General features: G+C 44.7%; 1 protein-coding gene across 1 annotated transcript in view; it reads right to left on the bottom strand.

Annotated features, from left to right (window-relative positions):
- Positions 1-3,060: 3,060 nt before the first annotated feature.
- LOC128891559 (probable G-protein coupled receptor Mth-like 1) overlaps positions 3,061-24,361 on the bottom strand; it is a 136,459-nt gene continuing 115,158 nt past the window's right edge. Inside the window, exons 6-7 of the mRNA XM_054151133.1 lie at positions 13,663-13,801; positions 3,061-6,492 (exon numbers count right to left, since the gene is read on the bottom strand). Coding sequence (XP_054007108.1) covers positions 6,159-6,492; positions 13,663-13,801 — 473 coding nt within the window. The 3' untranslated portion in view covers positions 3,061-6,158. The remainder of the gene's footprint in view (positions 6,493-13,662; positions 13,802-24,361) is intronic.

Here is a 24,361-nt window from a genome sequence, read left to right as displayed (position 1 = left end):
TAACTCTGTCTTATCGTTAAATTTTCGTCGCCATTCGAGTGCGAATGAAGTATTCGAGCCAGGTACTTTGCGGGGTACTCGAGTATCTCGGATATATCGATAGCATTACTCTACACGCTCCTCTTATTGTTCATACGCCAACAACTACTCTCAATAAATTATTTTAAGGCTACGGGTGTTCCTTAGCTTAGATTACGCTACCTATTCGACGAACTACATCGAGTGTTAAGTTAATGTACAGTGAGGGTCCGTCCAGCTATCAGCTCGAAGAATTTCAAAATTAATTCCTCTTCTGACAAGGCTTGCCATCCACAATCATAACCGATCGACTGTTGTAACTCTTTTGAACAAAATCTTGCTGATTATCGATACATTTTGATGGATTTGCACATTCCTTCCAAAGGGGGTTCCCTTTCGATGGGAATCTCGTAAGTAAAGCGAAAGGGTTGGCAACCCTACACGAATGACAGACGGGCGATAATAACATACACGCTTACAATTAGTGGTTAGAACAACATTATCATACGATCGCGATCTAACATCCGCTATAATTACACGTGATACAATAATGACGGGAGAATGTTATCTACAAGGACAAGATGGCGAGGGACGTTCAATGCGGGCGCAAACTGGTGACAGTCATAGATGTAACTTCATTCGGTGAACGAACTATCATATTAAATATTACACGACCTGCTGACACGGTCAACAAGTTGTTTTATTATCGAATGAATAATTATGAAATCTCCCCGTGGTTCCAATCATGCCATTTCGTACAAATTCAGCTCGACGACGCTATCTACCTCTGTCGACGGCTTCGTCGCGGCCGTGCTCGATCGTACGCGATCCATCGATCATCGAGCAGATCGAGTCGTGAGCATAAACGCGAAACCACGGGGTCCGACGAGCGGAAAAGCCACGCGGCGACTGTCACCGCGTCTCGTCGCGCATTGTTCGCCCGCGATTATACACAGCGAGGGGATTTATAACGAAATTACTGCTCGTTAATACACTAATTACACGGTGCCGTTCGCACGCTCGCATTGTCACGCAATTACTCGCGACACGCGAGTCTCGGCACAACATACACGCGAGCGTCCTCGAAGTCTCGATCTTTCCTTGTCGCGATGGAAGGGAAAGATTAAATAAATAATTAGCGACGAGAGCGATAAAGGTACGTAGCAAGCTGCTCGGGAAGGCATTCTTGTAGTCTAAAAAAAAAATCGATTTAGCGGAAACTGTTTCTCGTCGACGAAACTTCGACGACCTCGCGGTTCCACTCACGCTCACATCAAAACAGGAGGAACTAACGAGGTGATCGTGAAACGATCTGCTCTCGCTCGAAGATCTGCATTGCGCCTTGTAATTGTATAGTTTCACGTGATATATATGTACTTTATACAACAACAGATGTATCTCTCACACATCGTTCAAAAGGTATCACAAATTTTTACTTAGACAGGTGCCGACTACGGAGAGTTGTGAAAGATCATCCTACATCTACACCTCCATGTGGGTCAGATATCATCTCGTGGCAGAAAGCAGATCTGTATTTCTGGAACAGTTAGGCGTATCTTCGAGCGAGAGTCAGACGGTTTCGGGTACCATGAGCGATGGGTGCGCGGCTCTGTCTCCTGGATGCACCTGAAGAAACAACGACGATTATTACTCTACTCCTGTCTAACGCGTCGGCGACTACGCGCGCGTACGTGTGGTTCTAATGAAATATCAAACTCGAGTGCGAGGTATCTAACTCTACGTGGACGTAAGACGGTTTTTTTGTTTTACGCGGTGCATGCGATCCCACCGATGACTTCCGATGACGTGGCCACTGATCTAGAAATCAACGGGAGATTTTCTCGTAATATACTGTGAATTAAAAAAAAAAAAATAATAAAAATTCTCTCGCGAAAGACTTTTTCTGTTCTTTCGATGAGGTCAAATTTTTTGTAAAGCAACGAGTACAAGGATGTTGGCGCGAATCGATTGTTGCCAGCAGGTGACCGTGATTAATTCATCGGCACGAAAGCAAATGAATCTGTCGGCGAACGTCAACGGAAGTCACACCGAAAATGGCCCAGGAAAAACGTACTCCAGTCACTTTAGATTCGATTATAAAAATATTTTTATGAAGCCCATTCTCTGGACTCTCATCTAGTTACGCATAAACTACTAATTATACGAAAAAGACTCGAGCCATCTTTTTCATAGAAAATCTCCATATCTACATTTTTAGTAGTAACGACTATTATACAAAATCCGGTAGTTTTAAAGCTATCTATGAAAAAACTGACTTCCCGTCTATTATACGTTATATTCTACATATTTCTAAAGACTGATTTTTATGCAGAAAATGAGCTTCACAAAAAGTATTTCCATAATGTTTCAATCTAGAATGATTGGATTAATAGCAATCCTGCGCGTAGATCGCACGCGTTGCGAGAACCGAGGAGATTTCATCGGGGTCTCCATCTCGTTCCCCATTGTATACAATTCGGCACGTTGAACACCACATTTGGAAGGCATTTCAGAAGGCATTGAATTCCTAGAGCGTATTGTCACGAGTTGTCGTCCGATTATGCCCTGACCTACCTACGTATGACTTCGCGAGAGCGTGACTCGCGTAATGAAAAAAATACAAAAAAATAACGGAAAAAAATCCATCAAGAAAGAAGAATCGCCTCGCTGCTTATTACTCATCGTTCGATCGAACGGCGTCTGCACCTGTGCGTTTTCCGCGTAAAAATCGCAGGATTCCGTGGTATTACAAAGTACAAAAAGAAGGTTCCCTAATCCTAAACAGAGCTACGTGAACGATACTTCGTTGTGCTTGAGTTGAAAGGACCCACATGATCGCGAGGGCCCTACCGAGAGTAATTGCGACAGCGTCTATGAAAGTCTATTGCTTTGTTTTAAATCTAGTCATTAAAATCGGTTTTTGGCATTGCGGATATACGTATACTTTCCCACGAGTTTCGCTACTTTCCACAATCGGGAAAATTAGTTGCTGACGGCCACGCGACGTAACGAGGGCGTTCAATCTTTCACCCTCCCATGTTTGAAAACGAGTTTTGGAATATGTAGAACAAATGGAGAAGGTGGGTTTTTATCGGATGAGGTCCTCGCCAGATACATGAAATCGTTTGTATAAAAACGACGAGAACCTAAGATTGTTCTCGATAATCCGAACCTTCGTTTCGAGACAAGAATTTTTAGTAGTTTTGTTTAAATGTGAAAAATGCATGGCGAGTAACGAGAATCGATGCGGTCGTTGACGAGGCTACTGGTGCAAAACTAATTTAAAACTATAGTATGGTCTGGCACAGTTGTGCGTCTAATATTTTTATTAAATCTAAGGACTCCAGGGGTTCATTATACATAACTATCGTACCAGACTGAAAATTGTAGAGAACCCAAACGCAAAGTAGAGACGTTTAACAAAGATAATTGACTCTTTAAGGACAGGTGTTTTAAACGAGTTTAAAAGTAAACTGCTTACGCGAAATTTTAAATAAAATTGGAATTTTTCCTAAAACGATCTACATAATAAATTCAAACCTTATTTCATTATTGGAATGTTAACCCACACACTGTGGATCATTTGTCAGGTCTGTCGTCAAGGGATTAATCGCACGCTTGTACCAGGCTATATTACATTTAATTAAACACGCGCTTGTACCCGGATGATTGTAGGGTTTACATTCTGCGAGCAATAATCTTCGAAATTAAAAACAAAAAAAAGAATCCTAATGCCGCGCGCTAATAGGAACCAAGATTGCAGCCAGCAAATTTATGTTAAAGAAAGTTGATGCCGATGCAAATTTATGCTAAAGGAAATTGAAGTGCGATTGCTCGCGGCTCCGAGCATGCCCGATGAATAATGAAGCTGGGGCGATGCTAGGAAGAATGCGAGGAATTAATTGATCATCCATTCGTGTGTTCGATGATTGTGAACGCGGGTCAAGGTTGTTCCGATTTCTCCTCACTCCCTCAACAACTTACCGTGACTGTGAGGTCGCAAACTCATACGCGAACATATCCCAGATTTATCTCGAATTTTGTGGTCCTTACCTGGTCCCTCTAACTTTTTCTCTGTGTCTAAAATGACGAACAAATTAAACGAGCTACGGCGTGGAAGAGCCGAGTCGTTGCATAAAAGCAAACGGAAAGGGTTACCAGAGATTTTAATCATCTCAGGATCGTTGCTCGATATTTAACACCGACAGGGATCGCAACGCGAAAAATTCACCCCCGAACGACCTCGCCGGTGCCTGGCGCCGTTTATTAATAACAATTCGAACAAAGTAGCGTCTCGTATCGGCCGGGCATCGTCTCGTTAAATTCTCGTTTATAAATAACCGATCGGCCAGCTGCGTTTGACTGCGCGTCGCGTCTGTCATCTTTCGGCTCTATTTCCCTTGCAACGAATATGCACCGTTGCTATACTCGGATGAGCTTGGACAGGGATGAGCAAAATTTGTTATCTTCGCTGGCTACTTTAGCGACGTTCACTGTATATAAACCACTTCGCTAAAAATGTGGCTAATAAAACAAGACTTACGCTGTATTTTTGTTGTTCGAATAGAATTTTGCTCATCGCTGACACCAGGATATCAAGACCGACACCTCGACGGCGCAGAGTTCAGAGTAGGATTCGAACCCAAACCCGAACCGCGATGGAACGGAAGGGAGGGATTTCCCCATGGAGGCTCGAACCATGACGAGCCTCTATGAATATTTGTCGCTTCGCGTTGTTTTCTCTGCGCTACCATTGTGTTCTACCGAGACAATGAACTATTCAAAGTGACAGGCTCTGTTGGTACCGTTTGCTCCGGTGCCTGGTCCACGGGGACGCTCGTCTGCGGCGAGCAGCGCAACGGATTCTTGCTGGGAACTTTCTGGCGTCAAGGTCGACGACCTTCTGACGCAGACCTCGGCCTAGAGGTGGGCGAATCACTTGCCTAGATATATCTAGCGAGTAACGAGTAAAAAGTAAGGCATCCTTTGCTCGTGACTCGAATAGATATTAGGTGTATTTGTTATTTGAATAAAAACTGAAGTTCGAGTTATAAAATTAAATTATATTACGAACAGACACATACTTGAATTCTATTCGTTACCTTGGATATAGTTTTGCCCACCTCTATTAGATTACCCGAGGGATGGGGGATTTTAGGTCGAAGGTCATGGTAGCCTTGAGATTGGCGACCATTAGAATAGCAGAGGGTAGCAGAGCTATCGAGAACTCTCTAAAAGCGTTTCTGTTACAGACGGATAAATGGTCTCTCGTGAAGTTTCTGGCGATGAACCCAGTCACCAGAAACTGGCAAATCCCTGATTGCTAGATCTGACGTCGCTACCTCGGCGTCTGGTCTTCTCCACGCCTAAGCGACAACGTTCAGTTGCTTCGTATACAGTGTAGAGTTGGTCAGTCATTACTTTGCAGTTACTTCGTAGGTACTTTCATAACAATCACTCACAAATGTCAGAATAAACAGTGATCGTGGATAATCTACGATCGTAAATCAGTGATTCGCAATTCTTCAGACCTGTCGTGTCTGAATGATAACAGTTCTGGTCGAAGTTCACGGAGCAAGAACGAGGTAGCTCTCGCGGGGTGTTGAACAGTCACCAGAGGAACTGGATAATCCCAGTTTCCTCGTTGCACCGCCACGAGCTTGGTGTCTACTCGTCTCTATGCATACATGCGAATGTTCAGTTGTTTCGTATACAGTGTACACTTCCCGAGCCAAGCAAGCGAGGAAGCTTCCGTTGATCGAGCAGCGACGTATCATTGGCTCGAGTTCACGGTGCAAAAAGTCTTTGAAAGCGTTTCTGTCACAGGATGAAACCGAGGTGCTGAGTATTCACCAGAAACTAGGAAATCCCAGTTTCCTCGACCTACCGTCGCCATCACGGCGTCTAGACTTCGCTACGCTCCGATGAGCACGTTGATTCGTATACGGTGTCCTGTCCACTTCCTGAACCAAAGCAATCGAAGAAACCTCTGGTCCGAAGAAGTTTCGCGCGAAGGATCTTCGAATCGATCCCCTTCGAGTAAGTCCGTGCCCCGTCCAACGTGTTTCGTTAATCCCTTGTTTGTGGACTTAGCTGACGGACCACAGAGTCGTTCAATAAAGGCAACTCGACGACGTTGTTTAGCAGATGGTTTCTAACGGAGCAGTCTTCGTGCTTGGATTCTGAGTGACGCTGTCGCCCATGCTGGGCATCCCGTGGCTGGTGGTGCTCAGCCCGTTGCCCTGCCTCCCAGCGTTGGTTCTGGGATTCCTGTTGCAGATCCTCTTCAACGCTGCGCGTACCTGGGGCTGGCAGCCAACCACCGCGAAGATCAGCACGCCTTGGAAGGCGTTTATCAAGTCGGTGAAGTACCAGATGTATTGAGGTCCGCCGACTACCCATGAGATCACGTCGGCCACCCAAGTAATTCCCATCACCACTACTAGCTTCATGCAGATTCGACCCAGAGCAGCTCTGAAACAGAAACCAGTTTCTTTCGTTAATTTAACTGGTGGGCGGTGAATTTGGGAGCAAGGGGAAATGATCTCCATTAAAATCGACCGCTAATAAATCATGAGCTTGATACAGATTTGATTTTACCTTTGATTATGAGTGTTGTTTACATTGATAGGTAGAGCCAAATATTGGAATTGACCTACGCAAATGCAACCACGAGCGTACATAACCGTGTTAGAGTAAGGCTTTTTTATAGATACCAACGCTACTTCTATTACTATTAATTGTATCGATGAAGTACACTAAACGTTAAAGTGGATTCACGTTTGCCTTAGATACATTGTGCTGTTTTGAGTTTCAATCGAATTTAAGGGGCGCATTATTCCGGATTCATTTTGAAAAATAAAATTGGTTCGAGTACCGATTAAACTTTTCTCATTTTAACATCCAAATGGCCGCAAAAGAATGCGAACGTTCCGTAAATACAGTGGGAGATGAAACATGGTCCGTGATTAAAAAAGTTCGCGAAACGGTGCTATGAATAGTCTCAATTGGTCGGAGGGAATTCGGTTAGGTCTTCCTACGGTTTGTCTTAATGTTCTTTTCGATACCCCCATGAATCCAGTTTAACGGCTCCATTTATCACCAATTTTGTATCGCAGGAAGACATTGGGCAAGTCCTCGCCAAATCTATTACGTGTACTTGTCTCCATATATTTCTTTATAATAATTGATAATTTATACGCTAGATATAATTTTCAATTTTTATAATAAGAACAATTTCGTACCTTTTCTAATAGAATTTAACAAAGACTTGCACGGAAACTTACAGTTCCGGTAACTTACAGTTACATTTATAAAATAAATAAAGCAGCTAAATGAAATTGAATCGAAACTGGTTCGTTTACAGCGACTACAAATGGAAACTGGCAACAACGATGGGTTCTTTTCAGTAGGAAAAACGTGGTCCATTCAGTGGTAACGTCCCGTTATCGAGCATCGCGGGAAACTCAACGAATTTCCGGCGACAAAAACCACCCCGATTCAATTAGCACGGCGTTCAATTACGACGTGCATAAATCAGCCCCGCAAACGTATCCGTTTGTTCGGGCATGACACGGTGCGCTGCTAACGTAATGTATGCATCGCATTGTGGTCGAAGTCAAAGCATTATTAATACGTTCCGGCAGAATATTCGCAGCTCGTTACGGTGTCGTGTCGCGAAATTACGGCAACACGAGTCTCCCGACCCTCTTTCCCTTCATCCGTTTCCGTACCCACTTGCCAGAAACCTGAGTTGTCTCATCTCTGAACGCGTAGTCGTAGGTTACACGTTAACATTCTTGAAAAGAAATGAAACGTTCAGAACTAAACTCATTTTCGTACCAACTAGAGTTCTTCACTCGCTAGTCGCTAATACACCGAAGCCATGAATTTTACTTGTATCGATTGAATACATTCGATACTATAATTCTCTTTCTAAATTAGCAGTTGATTCGTTGCATTCGGTCCACCGGGATGCAAAGAATCATCAACGGACATTCAACGGCATTAACTATGGATGAATATTTCTAACTTCGTTTTATTCATCCGCCCGATCAATTTAAACAGAAACAGCGCGATAATATTATTTACAGTTCGCTCGCGTCGCGAAAATCCGGAACCAATCGGAATCGTATCGCGTCGCTGATAAAATCAAACACAGACCGTTGGCGGCATAATCGAAGTCTAATGGAAATATTGCCGATATGCAACTATAAATGATGGAGGCTCTTTTTTATTATTGATCCAGTTTCATGCGCAGCGAATCGTGCGGCGGGGCACGCATGTTATTATTTTCGAATCAAAGTTTCATTCGTACTGAAAAATTCATCGGGGCAATCATGTAGGACCCCGTGGAACGAATCGAAACAATGGAAAGTAGAAGAGGGACCCGGTAATCATTGGGTAAAATTATAATTTGAATTGTGAAATGGACAAGTTTAATATTGTTGAATGAACGAGAACGAGAGGTACAGAGCCGAGGAATGAAAACACACGGTCGATCACCTGCGAACAGCTGCACGAAAGAATCACGAATACCCCTTCGAAGAAGACAGGAGCTGAAGGAAGGTTGTAAAGAAGAGGACCGAACCAGAGCCGTGAAATCGGCTTTGTCGACGAGAGACGTCGATGACAAAGGAGCCAGAATCATCTTTAAATATACGAAATTCGGTTCCCATTCTTATCTAACACCATCTTGGATTCGACTGAGGTCTCTGTGACCTGCTCTGGCGTTTAACCTAGTGTATTCTAAAGTAGAGAAATCCTCGCGATTCGAAAAGGGCAGGGAACAAATGTTTGAATCCATTGGAATTGAACACAGCTGAATAATTGTTAACGTTCCACCTCAAATATGATATTTGAAATATCACAACCGTAAGTTAGTATTCCGGGTTAATGCAAGTGCCCATTCATCGCGTGTTTCTTTTTAGAAGAATATTTCAGCGCTTCCGGCCCAGCTGCTCAGAAAAAGGTACGTGCCGCGTGTCAGAAAATGACTGACGCGTGAAACAGAGAGAGGCGGTAGGTCTCGAAAAACAAATTCCCACGCAGAACAGCAATGGTACACGAGTACACGAGTATAAAAGAAAAGCAAAACGTCGGAGACGTCATCGCGGAGTAACGAACGCGTGGAAACGAAATCGCGGAACGCGCGTGGGGGAGGAACACGACAAGAGCGAAGGAAAATGATTCGCGGCAGACAGCCGCGAGTATTTTTATTCGATGCTTCAAATTAATGCCAGTCGGCGAGTATCCGAAAGAAAGAAGGATCGATCGCCGAGCCACCGACGAGTTAATTGACGTAACGAGATGGAAGGGTGGATATGGATTGTTAGCGTCTGCCGAGACTGGGAAATATCGACGACATTAATAACGGAAAAAAAGAAGGATGAAGTAATAAAAAAAAAAAAAAAAAAAGAAAAGAAGAGAGGAACACTGGGGAAACGGCACGAGGATCGTCGATATACGCCCTCGAGAGAGCTCGTTATCGCCGTTATAATGCGACATCAGACGTTTATTTTGTAGTGACCAGTTGCGTCTAGACGTAGCTATAAAACGAACGTCCTTGTTTGCAACGGCCGAGGATGTATCAACTTTTTGCGGCCCGTCCATTAGGATAAGAAAAGAATCGCGGATGTAAGAGACACGCCATCGCCGGTAACGCGAGTACATTTGTAACAGTCCAGAAGGGATTAGCGGGTCACGGTCTGAAAATGATACGGACGTCACGTAACCGACGTAATACTGAAATATTGCGTGCGGTTGCCGACCGCCATATTTACTTTTCTGGTCGTCGTTGAATGCAACAGAGGGAAACCATTGCTCTAAAGTGCAAATAAGCAAGTTTACAGCAAGTTTCTTTCACAATAACGTAAAGTTGCATTTATTCGCCGAAGAAAGGGGACTCGAGTTACTTTGGTACCAGTTGCAGACTTTTCGATTCTCGAAATTTTGATTTCGATAGAAACGTCCAGCGACATGCATCCAGAGGGACCTGCGTCATCCAGCTGACAGTTATAGCGCGTGTTTTACCACGTTCGCGTTTAACGGACAACCTCGTCGCCTCTGGTCCGAGCGTAATTCAAAAGGAGCTTCTTTGAGCGACCCGAGCTTTATTTGTGGCGCGTTTATTTCGGCAACGAAGCCCGAACTTTTAAATCGCCAGCGAACCGGAGTCGGTATGTCATTCAGAGCTGCTTTGTGAATGAACGAGACGCTGGGAGCTTCCTACCGACGTTCGCGTGCTTGGGGCTTACATTGTCGCCGTGTGTTATCGTAGAATGTTCCTGCGACGATTATTCAAACGCCCGAGTCTATTTAATTGGGCAATTAGCACCCGAATAATTCTTTCCTGCGATTTCTATATCCGTGGGGCGATGGATCACGGTGTCCATAACGATATGATTTCGCACAGGTTCGTTCTTTGAAGCTGCGAAACTCCATTTTTAAAACTTAATACGAATTATCCTCGTGAGTGGTGTCTGTCTAGACAGCGAATTAATCTTTCGTTATTAGTCGGGACCAAATGAGTTCATATTTTATCGATTTATACTCTGGACTACCCTCTCGTAAGATTAAAAATATTTCCATACGGAATCTAAACCCCAAAGCACGACCTACGCAACGCGACGCCATATTTTAGTAGCTTTCTGCGCGGCGTGCTCGAAAAAAGCCACAGCGGTTCGGGAACGCAGGAAAACATCGCGTTAACATAGATCCGCGGGTCAACCTTCACGGAGATCAGCACCGTTTCTATTTTTAAGCCGCCATATTTATTTCTGCTCCTTAAAAAAGATCCTACATGTTTTTCGCTGCAATGCAGACCCCGTCGTATACAATCGCGTGCGCTTTGAAAAATACTCGAGCATGAGTTACTCGGTGAGCCGTATTGTTTTACAAGCAACCGTTCACCATTCTGAGTCATCCTCGGATAAATGAACCTCTTTGTGTACATCCTAAAAGAATGCACCGGCCGCTCGGGGAAGATTGTGCCAACCATAGAAACGAAGTTGCTAATTCACTGTACATTTTCTTATCGTACAGAGGTGGTCGAGTTTCTTTTCGATTCGTAGTATAGCCGAGTCGAATGACCGAGGGTCACCTCTGGAAATTTAAACAGAACCTGACCCGCCTAAACAATCTAAAGTATCGTACCGGATACAAGTTCTCTCGAACAATTCATCAAGATAATGTGTTTGTTGATGGACCCGACGGCTCGAAATGCCGCGAAGTAACGCTACGTATGTCAATAAACTCTCCTCGCTCTTGAACGATTACACTAACATCCGTCATAAATTTCGACACTTTTTAAGAAATTCGCGTACGCACTATTTCGTACATTTCCTAGATTCGAAATTTCACGTTTCTCTTCCGGAACATGATAAATAACCTTACTTCGACGTTCGAAATGTTCCAACGCCGCGATGAATTCTACGACAAACGAATAAAATAGTTAACAAAGAGATTTCTCGAACGATCCTGTCAGTAATTTCTGTCAGTAGTCCCCGTCCCAAATCCGTATCATCAAGCCGCGGTATTAATTTCCGCCTACGTAAGCAGAGCACACGCATAATCACAATTTTTTCATCGCGACGCGCTTACGCTTAGTCGAATATTCGTATCAGCGTAACGCTCGCCGGATGAAAAAGGACGAGAGCTCCTCGAATATACGGATAGGGATAAAAAAAAAAAAATAGGGGTTGGAGGAACGAATGCATGCTGCGCGAGAGAGAATCTTTATCCGCCGTTACCGTAGCGGCGTTCCAGCCCCGTGCAGACGGACAGAGACTGCGGAGGCTCGACTCGAAAAGAGAATCGCAAATTGAGATCGTCAATATCAATTTCAGCGCGGGACGAGGGAGCAAAGGTGGCACGAAGGGACCCCAGTCGAACGAATGGAAAATAACGATTCGATGCCTGATATCTGTCGGCGCGGCAGTGATAAAATAAATTCTCCTTTGACTCTCGCTCGCTCTATAAAAAGGCTGGCGCGGGTGCGCTGGCATAAATATCCGAAAAAATTGCGGCTCGTCAAACGACGGAGCGCCTAACCAAACCGAGGAGTGGAGAACAATTAAAATATTTCGTTGTTTCGTTACGAATAAAAACATTGGCAGATCAAAAGTATCCTCGCGTGTTAATATCGGTGTGACGTCCTTTACTCCTGAAGAGGGTGGCTGCTGGGGCAACAGAATTCGAAGAACACGACCAGCAACGCGAGAGTCTCGATTTCTAATGTTACCTATGTAGAAAAATCATTTAGATAAAATCGATGGCTGGACCCGAAACTATTGACAGGACCGGTACCAAAGCGAAACGGTTTCTCAGAAAAAGAATTTCAGAAAGTTTTTCACGAATTTTCTGAAATGATAACGTGCAAAGAGAAAGGTTCGGAGGTGAACACCCTTCGAGGCGGATGTCCTGAGGCCGCGCGTGTTCGGTGATCCCGATTGTCCACGCTCGCGTATCAAAAATCACGCGCCGCGATGGAACCAGTCGTCCTTGATATTTATCGGCCCCGAGCGTCGTCCTTCGCGCCGAAATAAAGCCTCGTTTGCCCAGGGCAATAAAAGCGAGCGGCTCGCCTCGGTCTTCGGTGTGTGTATCGCGTTGCATGGAACTGCTTGGAGCGTTTCTGTTCCTCGGCTCCTGTTAATCGCTGTATATCGCGCGCCTTCCGCGCCGGGAACCAAATAAACGAGCTTCTTTAACTACGCCGCAACGCGGTTTAAGGTTTCCCCAGGTTTGCCAACCGCGGTAATCGTTCTCCCCGGAGTTCCTCGCGATTTCGAGGAAACGAACTTGTCGATTGTATCACGGGAATGTAACGGGAACCCTTGAAGTATTTTCCACGAACTTTCGTTGGATCTGATTGGTCGAAGTTGGAGAAGGATTTAGGGAAGAAGCCGTAAACGACGAGATTTGGCGTAAACTTGAAACATTTTGAGCCTGGGGACAAATATGGGGCTATCTTGAATCCGAAAGGGACGAAGAGTCTTAGGACAGCGGAGAAAAGTGTTAGCGTTGCTTAGACTTGGCGTGATCTAGATCTCTCTCTAGATCTCTCTCTAGATCTTCTTTAAAATTCTTCTTTGTAAACCATATTTACGAGCGTTACTTTGCCAATCGTTTATTAAAATAACCGAAGTCAAACGCGACTCGAAAGGGAAATTTTTGCAGAGAGCACGGTTCGCGCGAGATCCTCAGGGCAACTCGCTCCGACATTTCTGAACTTTTCTTTCGAAAGTTATAAAAGAGTCGGGCTGTTAAACGTTCATGGAAAAAATGGCGGTAAATATTTGCTGGAAGCAAAGGCGATGCACGGTCAAACGGATCGCAGACTCGAGGTGCGGGGAGCGTGTTTGCGGATCTGGCAATTCGTCCGGGAAGCTACCAGGTAAATATTTCTTTTTCTCTCACGGATACGCTCGGAACAGGCGTATACGTCGGGGCAAGACTGACGCGAATCTCGAGGAACCGCGCTGGTAAATCGCGTCGGAACTTAATTTAGAGCGACGATATACCGATCCGCGTTTCACGTTTTTCCTGCTCATCGAAATGTGTACATAAGTGGGAAACATAACCAATCGATGTTTGCCTGTTTGCCTTGGCTTCGCTATATTTAATATAAAAAGATTCGCTTACCTTTCCGTGGTGCTCTTGACGAATTCACCCTTCCACAAGCCGCACGTCAGCTCGCGAGCAGTTGCCGCAAAGAACAGGAGATTCACTGCAAGGAGGATGCCGATGGGCCCGAAGAAGTACGCCAGGATCTCCATGTCTCCTGCAACAGGAAGTTAAAAACTTTGTAATAATTTTCAGCGAAACGTATCTGTAACCCGATGGCAATTTCCGTGCAGTCACCCGTTCGTCTCAAGCTGAGGGAGCCTTTCTTTGAACCCTTTCCTGCTGAACGCTAAGTATTTGTTTATAAATTCATATTTTCCACCATACGTTCATGTTTGCTCTAAACGAAATTTGGACTGCGACAGGAGCGCAACGATATCGACGCTCGCTATTCTAATAAACGTTACAATGCATACGGAGCCCGCGGAAGTTGATACAAATTAACGAGACACTTTCATTTATTGCACAAGCATGTTTCCCTAAATCGTGACAAGCAGGAACGCGTATTTTATTTACAAAACACACTTGCAGCTTTCCCAGTGGCACGAGAAAAGAAATCGGACCTGGAAACGCTCGAAATAGTATGTATCCTCGTTGCTCCGTGTCCGATGCGCGGTGTTCAATAATAAACGTTGCGATCAGTTGAATGGCGAGCCGGTTTATCTTTACAACGTTTAATTCAACCGGGTGCGTTCGCAGCGGCGCGATTCATCGTCGGGTCGCGGGAAACGTAGAACGTGCTGTTTTGCCGCTCGTTAACCGGAAGTCGAAGCCACGCATCGTGTACCAGTCGGCCATTAACGATTAAACTATTACGCGAAATTGTGGCTACCAGGGTGAACGACTTTGGTGGCGTGGCTAGGTTGTCGTGCTTTGCTTATTGTGTTTTCGAACCGCTTGCTTGTTATCACGAGACGAGAAAATCGCTTTGAGTCGGCCACATCCGAGACCCAACACCTAATACCCCAGTCAGACCTAATTGAAACAGCTAATACCAGACTTCCGAGTATATTTTTGTAACCTTATCGTGGTAGGCGAAGGTGGACTGTTTCCTAGTGATATCTAGAGATACACTAAGTCTAAAGGGATGTAAAAGTCTTGTATATCTTTTTAAATCAAGCATGGAGAAATGCCAATCCCGCATTCCTCCGAGCTTTTCTTTTCTGCTTGTGGAAACGTGTTTTCGAATAAAGTATCGCAACTATGCCACTCGCGATAACACTGCGAAAATATATAAACGTTCGATAAAAATTCCTTGTTGTTTTGTCACCGGGTTACTTCACAAACTACGAATTCTTTTGAGTAAAAAAAAAAAAAAAAACAAGGAAAGAATTTATTTTAAACGATAATATATCGAAAAACTCGTACGGAAAAATCGTACGAGGTGTATGTGGGAAGTAAAATAACTGCTAAGAGAAACTGATATATGGACGTGGTAACGTGATACCGTTGAAATGTAAAGGAGTTAGATGCACGTAGACGTTCGAAGAGGAATCCTAGAACAAATACCTTTGAAAATAAAAAAAAATTCGAGCAACTACAACCGAACGGAGGGAGAAATTCCCTCGACGGATCCGCTTCCCAGTGAATAGGAAACGAACTCAAGGATGAGTTCCGCGGGAATGAGGAATAACGATAGGCAAAGCGGCTCGATAATCGATGACAGACAAATAAATCTGGCGACGGCTGACGACGATCGTTCCCGCGTTTTCACGGAACACCGGAACTCCTCTGTATACGAACGACAGATAAATCGTTTCATTCCACTCGGTTGCCTTCTGATTTTCGCTACCCTGTTCGCGGAATCGCTGGTTCGCTCGACACTGTTTCTTTCGAATTTTAATTCTCATCCAGACCCATACGTTTCAAACTGAATAAAAGATAAACAGCTTTATTTCTCAAGTACTTTCGATACAGCGTATTTGTGGATACAAATAATATACACTGCGAGTCAGACAAAAAATGAATGAATCGCAGAGCATGTTTTACATTCCTGATCTATGCCGACCGCGATTGGCAAATTTCATTAAAGAGATTGTAAAGTACGTCGTGAGCGAACGAGTTCTGCGAACGTAAACAAGGTCGCCTCTGAAGTATTCGTTTCAAGAGTTCGAGGTATAAAGATCTCCGTGGATCAAGTGTTGGACGAGTTCATAAATACCACTTGCTTGCTTTAGTTGACGCCGCGTGTGAATTGGTGGCCCATCTACAGTTTGTAATTGGAACGTTCCGATTGCAAAATGGACTGAAAATAGAAGAGTTCTACGAACGTAAATAGGATTTGCTCATACTTTCTTGTCTCGAAACTTGCCGAGCGTCGATTCAAGGACTGCGCGAATTCTACGCAATTATCTCCGCGGTATCACAAATATTGAGATCTTATCGATCGTAAAATATGTCGGAGTTAGACGATTTCGACGAATAATAAACAAACGTCGCCGTTGGTTACTTGTTTCATGAAATTCGAAGTGTACATTAAACGAATCTGTATATTTCGCAGGAGTTTCCTGATGTCTATTTCGGATTGATCATCTGGTGCACGGCATGCATCTGCGCGGATGATTATTATTAACTGCCGATCGTAAAGTTTGTCGAAATTAGACGATTTCTGGGAACGTAAATAATATCGAACATTCAGAAGGAGAATTCGCTCTCCCAAAAATTGCAACTTTTAACGTATCGAAACTTGTACAATTTTTTATTGATTTCTTTTGTATCTGGATGAAAATTTGTTAGAGTACGCGTGATAGAGGAAACATACACGAGGTATCGTTTCCGGTGAAAAAATAATCCCAAGGACGAACGGGAGCGAAAATAAAACGGGCCAGAAAATGTCGTGAAAGCTGCAAATAGATCGATAATTCACGGGAAGGCGGAATAAATCGTTGGGCTACGGCTCACCGACAGGAACAGTTTGTTTTCGTAGCATATGTAGGCAGAGCGCGGTACACGGTCAAAGGAAACGCACGTTGTCATACGTTCAGGGTTGGCATGGTAGCAAACTACGTACTGCATTGGAAGAGAGACTAGTACAATTTTATATAAATGAGCGAAGAAGGAACACCCAGTGAAACTCTTTTTTTAACCGACTTCGAAAAGGAGGAGGTTACTAAATTCGACATGTATATTTTCTCTTTTCTACCTATTAGATCCGAGGTTCCTAAATCGAAGATTGCGTCCAGATATTTGTAAATGTAACTCCACCTTCGATTCTTGTATGCCTTAAGCCACGTTACAACCACCAAGTATTTCCGCAACGTAGTTCCATCCATTTTCAATGATTCGACTAGTCCACGTCGAAGACTCGAGCGCGGAAGAGTAGCTCAATATGCGCGGAGAATAACATCGAAATCATTACGTTAAAAGGACCCAGGCGGACTACAACGCGTGTATTTTAATTAGTTCGTCCGATACTTTCAATATCCCGCGCCTCGACGTCGTTAATTGGATCCATTTATTTCCCTTTCGAAGATCCCATTACGCCCGATTCGAATTTTCGGATATTTCTCGTGGTTACGTCTCCCCCTCTCCAGGGCCCCGCGTGTCATTATTCTCTGCAATTCTCATTGTTTCGTTACGCTCTTCGTTCGGACTCGTTATCCGAAACGATTTGGAGAACGGTCTGGCGTTACACGAAAATTAACGTTGCTCTGTGCGAGCTTCTTTCGCCGTAAATCAATACGAGGCATTTGTTTCCAATGAAATTCCAGGTGCAAATTAATTTTCTAAAAAATCGCTTCTGGCAAAACTTAACTCTCAGTCAGGAACGTGAAATTCCAGAATTTTCCAAAAATAAATCCCAATCGAACACAATAGAATAAACATTAAAAATATACATCACAGATAGACCTTTCGTCGCCAATTATTCGCACAGAATTCAGCCCCATCTCCGCTCCGAGCTTCCGGGGCCTAATCTCGACGATTCCTCGCTCCCATCCGTTCCTCCACGCGAGAGCCTAATCACAGCCACGATTCCCTTCGAGTCTCCTCTATTCCCGCGAGCCGAACGGTGGGAAAGCGAGCGGGAAACGTTTGCTGCTTAGGCGAAAGTCGCAGGGCACGGAATTCTCGCGTCTAGCACGCGAATCCGTCGATCACCCCTCGCGTTCCCGCTGTTCTTGGCTGAAATTACGTCGAATCACGGCAGCGTGCACTTATCGAGTCCCGTAGGCGGAGAAAAGCGCGGATCGAGGGACGGGTGCGTGTCTGGATCCGTGCAAGATCGCGAAATCCACGGAATTCGCGGAAACACCTATGAATATGAATACGTTCGTTCCCGATCTAATACCGGGGGGCTAGTTTTCGTGAATACCCGCCTCGCGGCCCGAGTAGGCAATCTGCTAAGTATACGCGCAGAAGGGAAGCGCTGGATAACTAGTTTCCAAGTAAATTGATACGTCGGGGTAGGCTGCATTTACCGCGGGACCCTCTCCCCTTTTACAATGTTTTCATGCACGTGTGCCCGAGCTGCGTCGAATCGCGGCTCCAGGAGAAACCAACTTTTTTCTTGACAGTAATAATCCACGAGTACAATTACCGGGTCGATGAGTAATTGAGGCGGTTGGGAGAGTCGCGCAGCTGGCTCGAGTCGGGGGCGAAACTTCTTCTTTCTTTTATTTTTCTCCCTGTTTGACTACGGGGTTGGCTATGTTGGATGGTTACTGCAATCGAATCCATGTAAATCATCCTGCGAGGGTAGGTAGTTTTCTAACTATATATTTTTGTAAATTTATTTAGTACTCTACGATGGAAACTGTTGGGCGTTGGTTCTACTCGTCGTCTATTTTTGCAGTGAAATTTTGCCCATCTCTGATTCGATTTCACGCGAACGGAGAACGGGGCTGGTCGATGGACGAGGAACTTCCGATTGGAAGAAACAGGGGTTTCGATTTTCCTGCTCGACGACCGATCATCGTTGTTTCCACGATAAAACGCTCGATTCGAAGTTAAACGATCCTTTATTCGCGCTTTTATCTCGGGGATCGGTGCGCGGCATCCGGCCGTGTTTTTCAACTCGAATGACGCTGACCTGCGGTCGAGCACGTGTTACTCCCATCGTGTAAAGAATAAACCTTTTTCCCACCAGCCGTGAAAGTTTTTACTCTAACTTTTTTTTTTTATTTTCAGTTTGATATTTCTGTAGATTACGATTCGTAATAAAACTCTTTTAAGCCATTGGACGTTAATTCTTTGAAGCGAACTTGGAGAAACACTATTCCACTCTTCAATGGTGAATCTGTTTTAAATCGCTAACTGTCTCGACGCCACACCATACATCGTCTACTTTTTTCCCCTTCGCTTAACCGTAAACCATGGCGGTATTTGCGTATCGGTGGTTTGTAACAGGCCAGTTTGTCATAGCGAACGGTGATAAAATTTTGGCCGCGGTTGAAATCCATTGCGGCTCGCGAGCACCGCGTGAATTTTATGGTAAATAAAGAACCATGCTTGTACCAGTTATCGGGACAATCCCCGTTCCATTTCTCCGCTAACTGGTCCTGGACTCTCAACCCCGTAACCGCGCTTGCAATCTGCCAGAAGCACGCTTCGACGAGGGCCCCATGGCCACTTATCGGCGAGAGGGTCGCCGCAAACAAACTCATAAATAAAATCCTTGAGCCGCAACTTTCACGGATGGCGATGGGTGATGATATTGAGCTACAGCTGACCCAGTTGCGACGTTAATCCCGACTGGCCAAAAGGGAGCCCTCCCTCCGGAAAATTTGGAAACTGTCAACGACACGCGTGAATGAATGAACGATTTCTTTTTATTTGTTTCTTTTTTTTTTTTTTTTTTTTTTTTATTCGTCATGTTGAATCCGTTTCCTCGTCGAGTGGTTGTTGCCAAGCGGTTTCTGCTCCGAAAATTGGAATTTCGAGGAATGATAGTAAACGTCTGCAATAGCGGAACAGGTTCGTATAATCACATCCTATGCAGTTCAGAGACCACAGAGTTCGTTGGTTGGGAATTTATCGTTCCCCGAGTACAATGGGGTAATTTTTGATAAATTATTAAATTCTGGAATCTTTTCGTGAAAGTAGATTGAATATAAAATATAAAATGAATCGAAATTTGCATTTCAAATGAGAGCCGTGCCTTCGTTCCTGGCAACGAGAGCAACAAGTTAAGGGCAGAGCTTACCAGCAGAGTTGGAAAGACTAAAAGAAAAGATTGCCAGGGTTCTATGAGAGCAGAGAACAATCGGAGAAGAATCAAAACCAAGGGACCCTGGGAACACCGTTGTGGAATCGCTAATAAGTTATTTTAGAAACTCATGATACACGGAAAGCGTCCTGAATCTCATTAAGACGTTAATTTCGTCCAGCCAGGCCCGTGATTAATACATTCTTTCAAATTTATTCCCGGCGCCCGAAGTTAAAGTCTGCGGGGGACACTTCTCACCCTCTCCCACCGGCGCGCATAATTTTCCGACGACTTTCGCGCCGTTAATCTGAAAGTAGGTATTGTATGTAAAGCGTGTAAAGGGCCCACAAGAAACCACGGCTCGAATATTAAACGAAATGCAGAGCAGCGGAGCTAGACGCCTCTCTTTTTCCACCCTGCGCTATCGGTTCGCCTCTTCGAGGCTTCTTTGACCCAAACAAGGTTGAATTTAAAGAAAAATTTGTTTGCTAAAGTCTCTACAAAATTATTAAATAATTTCCAAAGTCGAATTACAAGCAGGGGAAATTTTGTTGGAGTCTCGACGGAGACTGGAGGGTGGAGCGTTTTATTCAAGGGAGATTTCCAATTCTCCCGAAAGGACGTCGGTCGTAAATGGGTGTAATTTCCATTATGTAATCATTCCCGAAACACCTATCATCGCCGTTACCCAAATGTTCCAAAAATTTAATTATTCCCTCGTTCGATTCGCTGGCAGCTGAACAGCCCCCTGTTTCTCCTTAACCCCCCGAGTTCCTTCGCGCTTCAACAAGTTCGTTGTTGCGTCAACTTTTTCTCAGTTTGACGACTCTATTGTTTCGACCAGCTCCTTTGAAATTCAACTCCTCCAGCCTGCTCGCTTCCGCGACTAGACGGTAGCCTCGACGCCATCGATCACGTTGAAGATCCCGTTCCAAGGCGTCCTTCTAAATTTCGCGAAAATCTGACGACGCCGACGACAAGTTCGGGAAGCTCGTCACAAAAGTTTCGAAACGTCGGGATAACCTAGGCAAGCTGCGTCCCGACGACGACGTCGGCCTTTCCATAAAGAACGCCACGGAATATCAAGAGGGTTTCGTGTCTCGGGTCGAAAAATGCCCGATACTCGAGACTATATTTATTGGTGGAGAAAAGTAGGTGACGTAACGAACTGAAACTTTTCGTGGCTGTCGGTACACTCGTGGTGACGGTGTATGAATTTTTTGGAATAATTTACTCTGTTAATGAATGAGTTATTGATCGGTTTTTTTATGGTCGTCCTATTTTGAAATTTGTATCAAGTATTCACCGAAAATCGTACAATGCACCGCGTAAATTTCAAATAAATGCAGCGACTCGTTTCTCCGGTAACACGAGGTTAAAGAAAAGCGGGTATTTAAAATTCCGAGGCTGCGCTATCCCCTTAATCGAGCGCCGCAGCCCGTTACTTCCCACCCCCTAATTTCCCTTTTTATCCCAAGCTGCACGTCGAGCTAACTCAAAATTCCGCGACCGTACGTTCGACCAAAATTCAACAACTTTTTCGTCACGGACTTCTCATCCGCCGAAGAATGTCAGGTTTCTTGCCAGGAGCAAAGTTTTTCTATCAAGACTACCTGGCTATGTCGAATACTCGCGGGAGAACCACCACGGGGACGTCCGTTATCATCTCGACTGGAAACTCCGAATGGATTTTGTTTGCTAGAAAGGAGAAATAATATTTCCTGTAAGACGTAGCCGGGACGTGATAATCAGAGTTTCTAATCAGACTTCGAGCCTCTACGGTTCTGTATCTTCTTGGGGAGCAGTGGACCGAACCGAGCCACGTTCGAATGGAGTTTCTTTGTGCGAGCAAACCCGGAGATAAACGGTTCCGTTTTTGCCAACGCCATTTCCCCGCATTAGAGACATTACCGTGGCGTCCAGAGCGTAGTAGGGCGTCTCTCGTGGTATCGGAACGGATTCGTTTAATCGGTTACTCGTGGAAAACAAATTATATACAAAGAAAAGGTTAGTTGACTACTATCACGACAGCGCGTGCTTTAATACTTTTGAGATGCAACGTACGTTTCTAGATGAACGGTAACAGCGATAAAATACGAAACGGAAGTAGCAAGAAAACGAGAGTAAAAACTAGAGTTAGGAGAAACTAGGGGAAGCCATGGGGAGGGGGGTGGGGAGGGAACAAAAGAAACGACAGGGAGAGAGTAATGAACGAGTTACGAATCTTAGGAGTACAGAGAGCAACCCGGCGTCTATATCCGTTGGGTTTTGGCGGGACGCCAACAATAGCTGTTTCGGCCAGGTTATATCTCACTCCATGGCAACCCATAACAAACATAAGTGAATTATGTCGACGCGTGCCGTTCGATACTTTACGGTGGCGCGGTCAAACCCGATTAATCCGGCGTGGAAAACGCTTCGCGAGATCAATTGCGTACGTTGAGTGTCGCCTTCCATTCGGCGTTCACTATCCTCTCGCCTACTCTACGAATCTCGTTTTAACGACGCCAATTTATTCCGCATTATCCATTTAGCGGGGGAGTCTCGTGTTTCGGCTCGTCGTATGCGGGAACACGGGAGACAAATTTTTCGCCCTATGTAAACCGAGATCCTCATCGATTCGTCGACGAAGAGGGACGGATCGTTAACAGGGACTCCCATTAGAAATGCTGAAAGTTTAACGCTATTTAATTGGATTTTCTGGTATCCTGTAGCTTCGAAAAGGGGTCCTGTTGATGCGTGGAGAGTTATCAAAGTTACAATATTAATTGTATTAGGTCGTCCCACTAGTTCATGCTACTTATTCTTCTGCTACTCAAATTAATATGTGAAACATACTCTAAAGTGCTGTGAAAAAATCTCTCCGTTTTATAATATTTTCCCACCTTTTTGTCATAGTCATAATACCGTCACTAGAAAACATCATTTTTTTTAGATAATTTGTAAATGGTCGAGGATCAACCATAAGGGTCGAGATCGTTTCCCCTGCTAGTACAGGCTAATTAACGCATTAAAATTGCAATAACTACCTGCTTACTCGCCTTCCTAATGGGAATACCATCTAAAGGAATAGTAAACGCGTTTCGAATGGTGGGACCAGATGTTAGAAACGTCGACAGGTGGTGTTTCCACTCGAATCTTCGCTACTGTTAGGTTAATAGGCTATTAACTCTATCGCGTTGTTAACTACCAGAACACCGTTGTAACGCCGTTATCGATCATAGTTCTATCACTGCCGTTAACAGTTCACTCGATAGACCCCCGGACAGTAATGGAGCCCGTTCTGGCAAATTATCGGTGCCGCATACTCGATTGTTAGCAACAATTCGACGGCTTGAAACAATTTAGATGCTCCGAGTCCGCAAGGGGGAAGACGATGAGAAGTTTCGGAATTGAACTTGCTAAAGACTAGTTCGGCACGCTGCCAGGGAAACTCGTGCACAGGTAGCCTTGCGAGAATTCGATATTACGACGAAGGAACTGAATGCTGATTCGAATGTTGTACGAATAATAAGAACCCGAAAGCCCTCTCGTAACTGGGACGAAGGTCTCTATTATTCGTTAGGTGAGGAGGGTCGAAGTTTTATTCGAACGATCAACAAAGACTGTTTAATTCCACCTTGGATTCAATTGGCATGCTTCAAAGAAAAATGAGACGATTTCTGATGGACAATTGCTTAGTAATAAATATCGTCAGCAACTATCAATTGTTTGATACGGAGGTTCTGAAGATTTCTCGATGGAAATATAGAACTCGAGGCTATCAGAAATGCAACGGGATCACCGAATCCATCGTCAACGTCAGGAATGCCGTCAAGGGTACAACTTCTGTTGGAGAAATGGATTCGGTGGCAGCAGTTTCGCTAATGGTATCGTTCCTCCTCGAAGGTGACAAGGATTTATGGTCGGGCGTCTTTGTAATTGTCGGTGTTTTTCCGGATCATCGAGCCCCGTGACGCGATTTACGAGCGCCACCCCCGGCGCAACAACAAGCTTTCCTCGCTTTATCAATTACAGTGTTCGCGCCACGCGACGGAAACGAGGCGAAAGCACGTAAATCAACGACGGGGAATTTGAAAAACGCGTTAAATTCTCGCGCACAAATCGCTGTCAAATATAATTAGCCGTCCTATCGAGGGAACCCTGGCGGTTGCTGCCTCGATTCGAGTTTCTCCCCGTTGCCAACGGCCCCACCTTTTTTCCCTTCGGCATTTTCCACCGTAGCCAGATTTATCGGCGGCGTCATTTTAATCACCGACGGTTTTTCAGATAATCGAAAGTGACTGCGCGAGTTTGTATCAGCGCATCGGGCAACGAGCCCGCGAAACTCGCTGCCAACAAATTTCCCCCGTCGACCAACCACCCTCTGAAAAGTGGTCGTCGTTAAACGAATTTTCCAGGCCCCGTCGATGATACCGAATCGGTCGACGATCTCTAATAACGTTAAACGTTGCGTCGAGAAGTGTTTATGGTTCGCGAAAGAGTCGTTTGGCGATGGACCATTGTCGCCCTGAATTCGGTGCTTTTCGGATCTGCAAATATCGAACGGAATTCAATTCTTCAGTGTCGACG

This window comes from Hylaeus anthracinus, unplaced genomic scaffold (assembly GCF_026225885.1).
Source record: "Hylaeus anthracinus isolate JK02 unplaced genomic scaffold, UHH_iyHylAnth1.0_haploid 12002, whole genome shotgun sequence".
Taxonomy (NCBI): Eukaryota; Metazoa; Arthropoda; class Insecta; order Hymenoptera; family Colletidae; genus Hylaeus; species Hylaeus anthracinus.
This window is presented reverse-complemented; position numbering and strand designations above follow the sequence as displayed.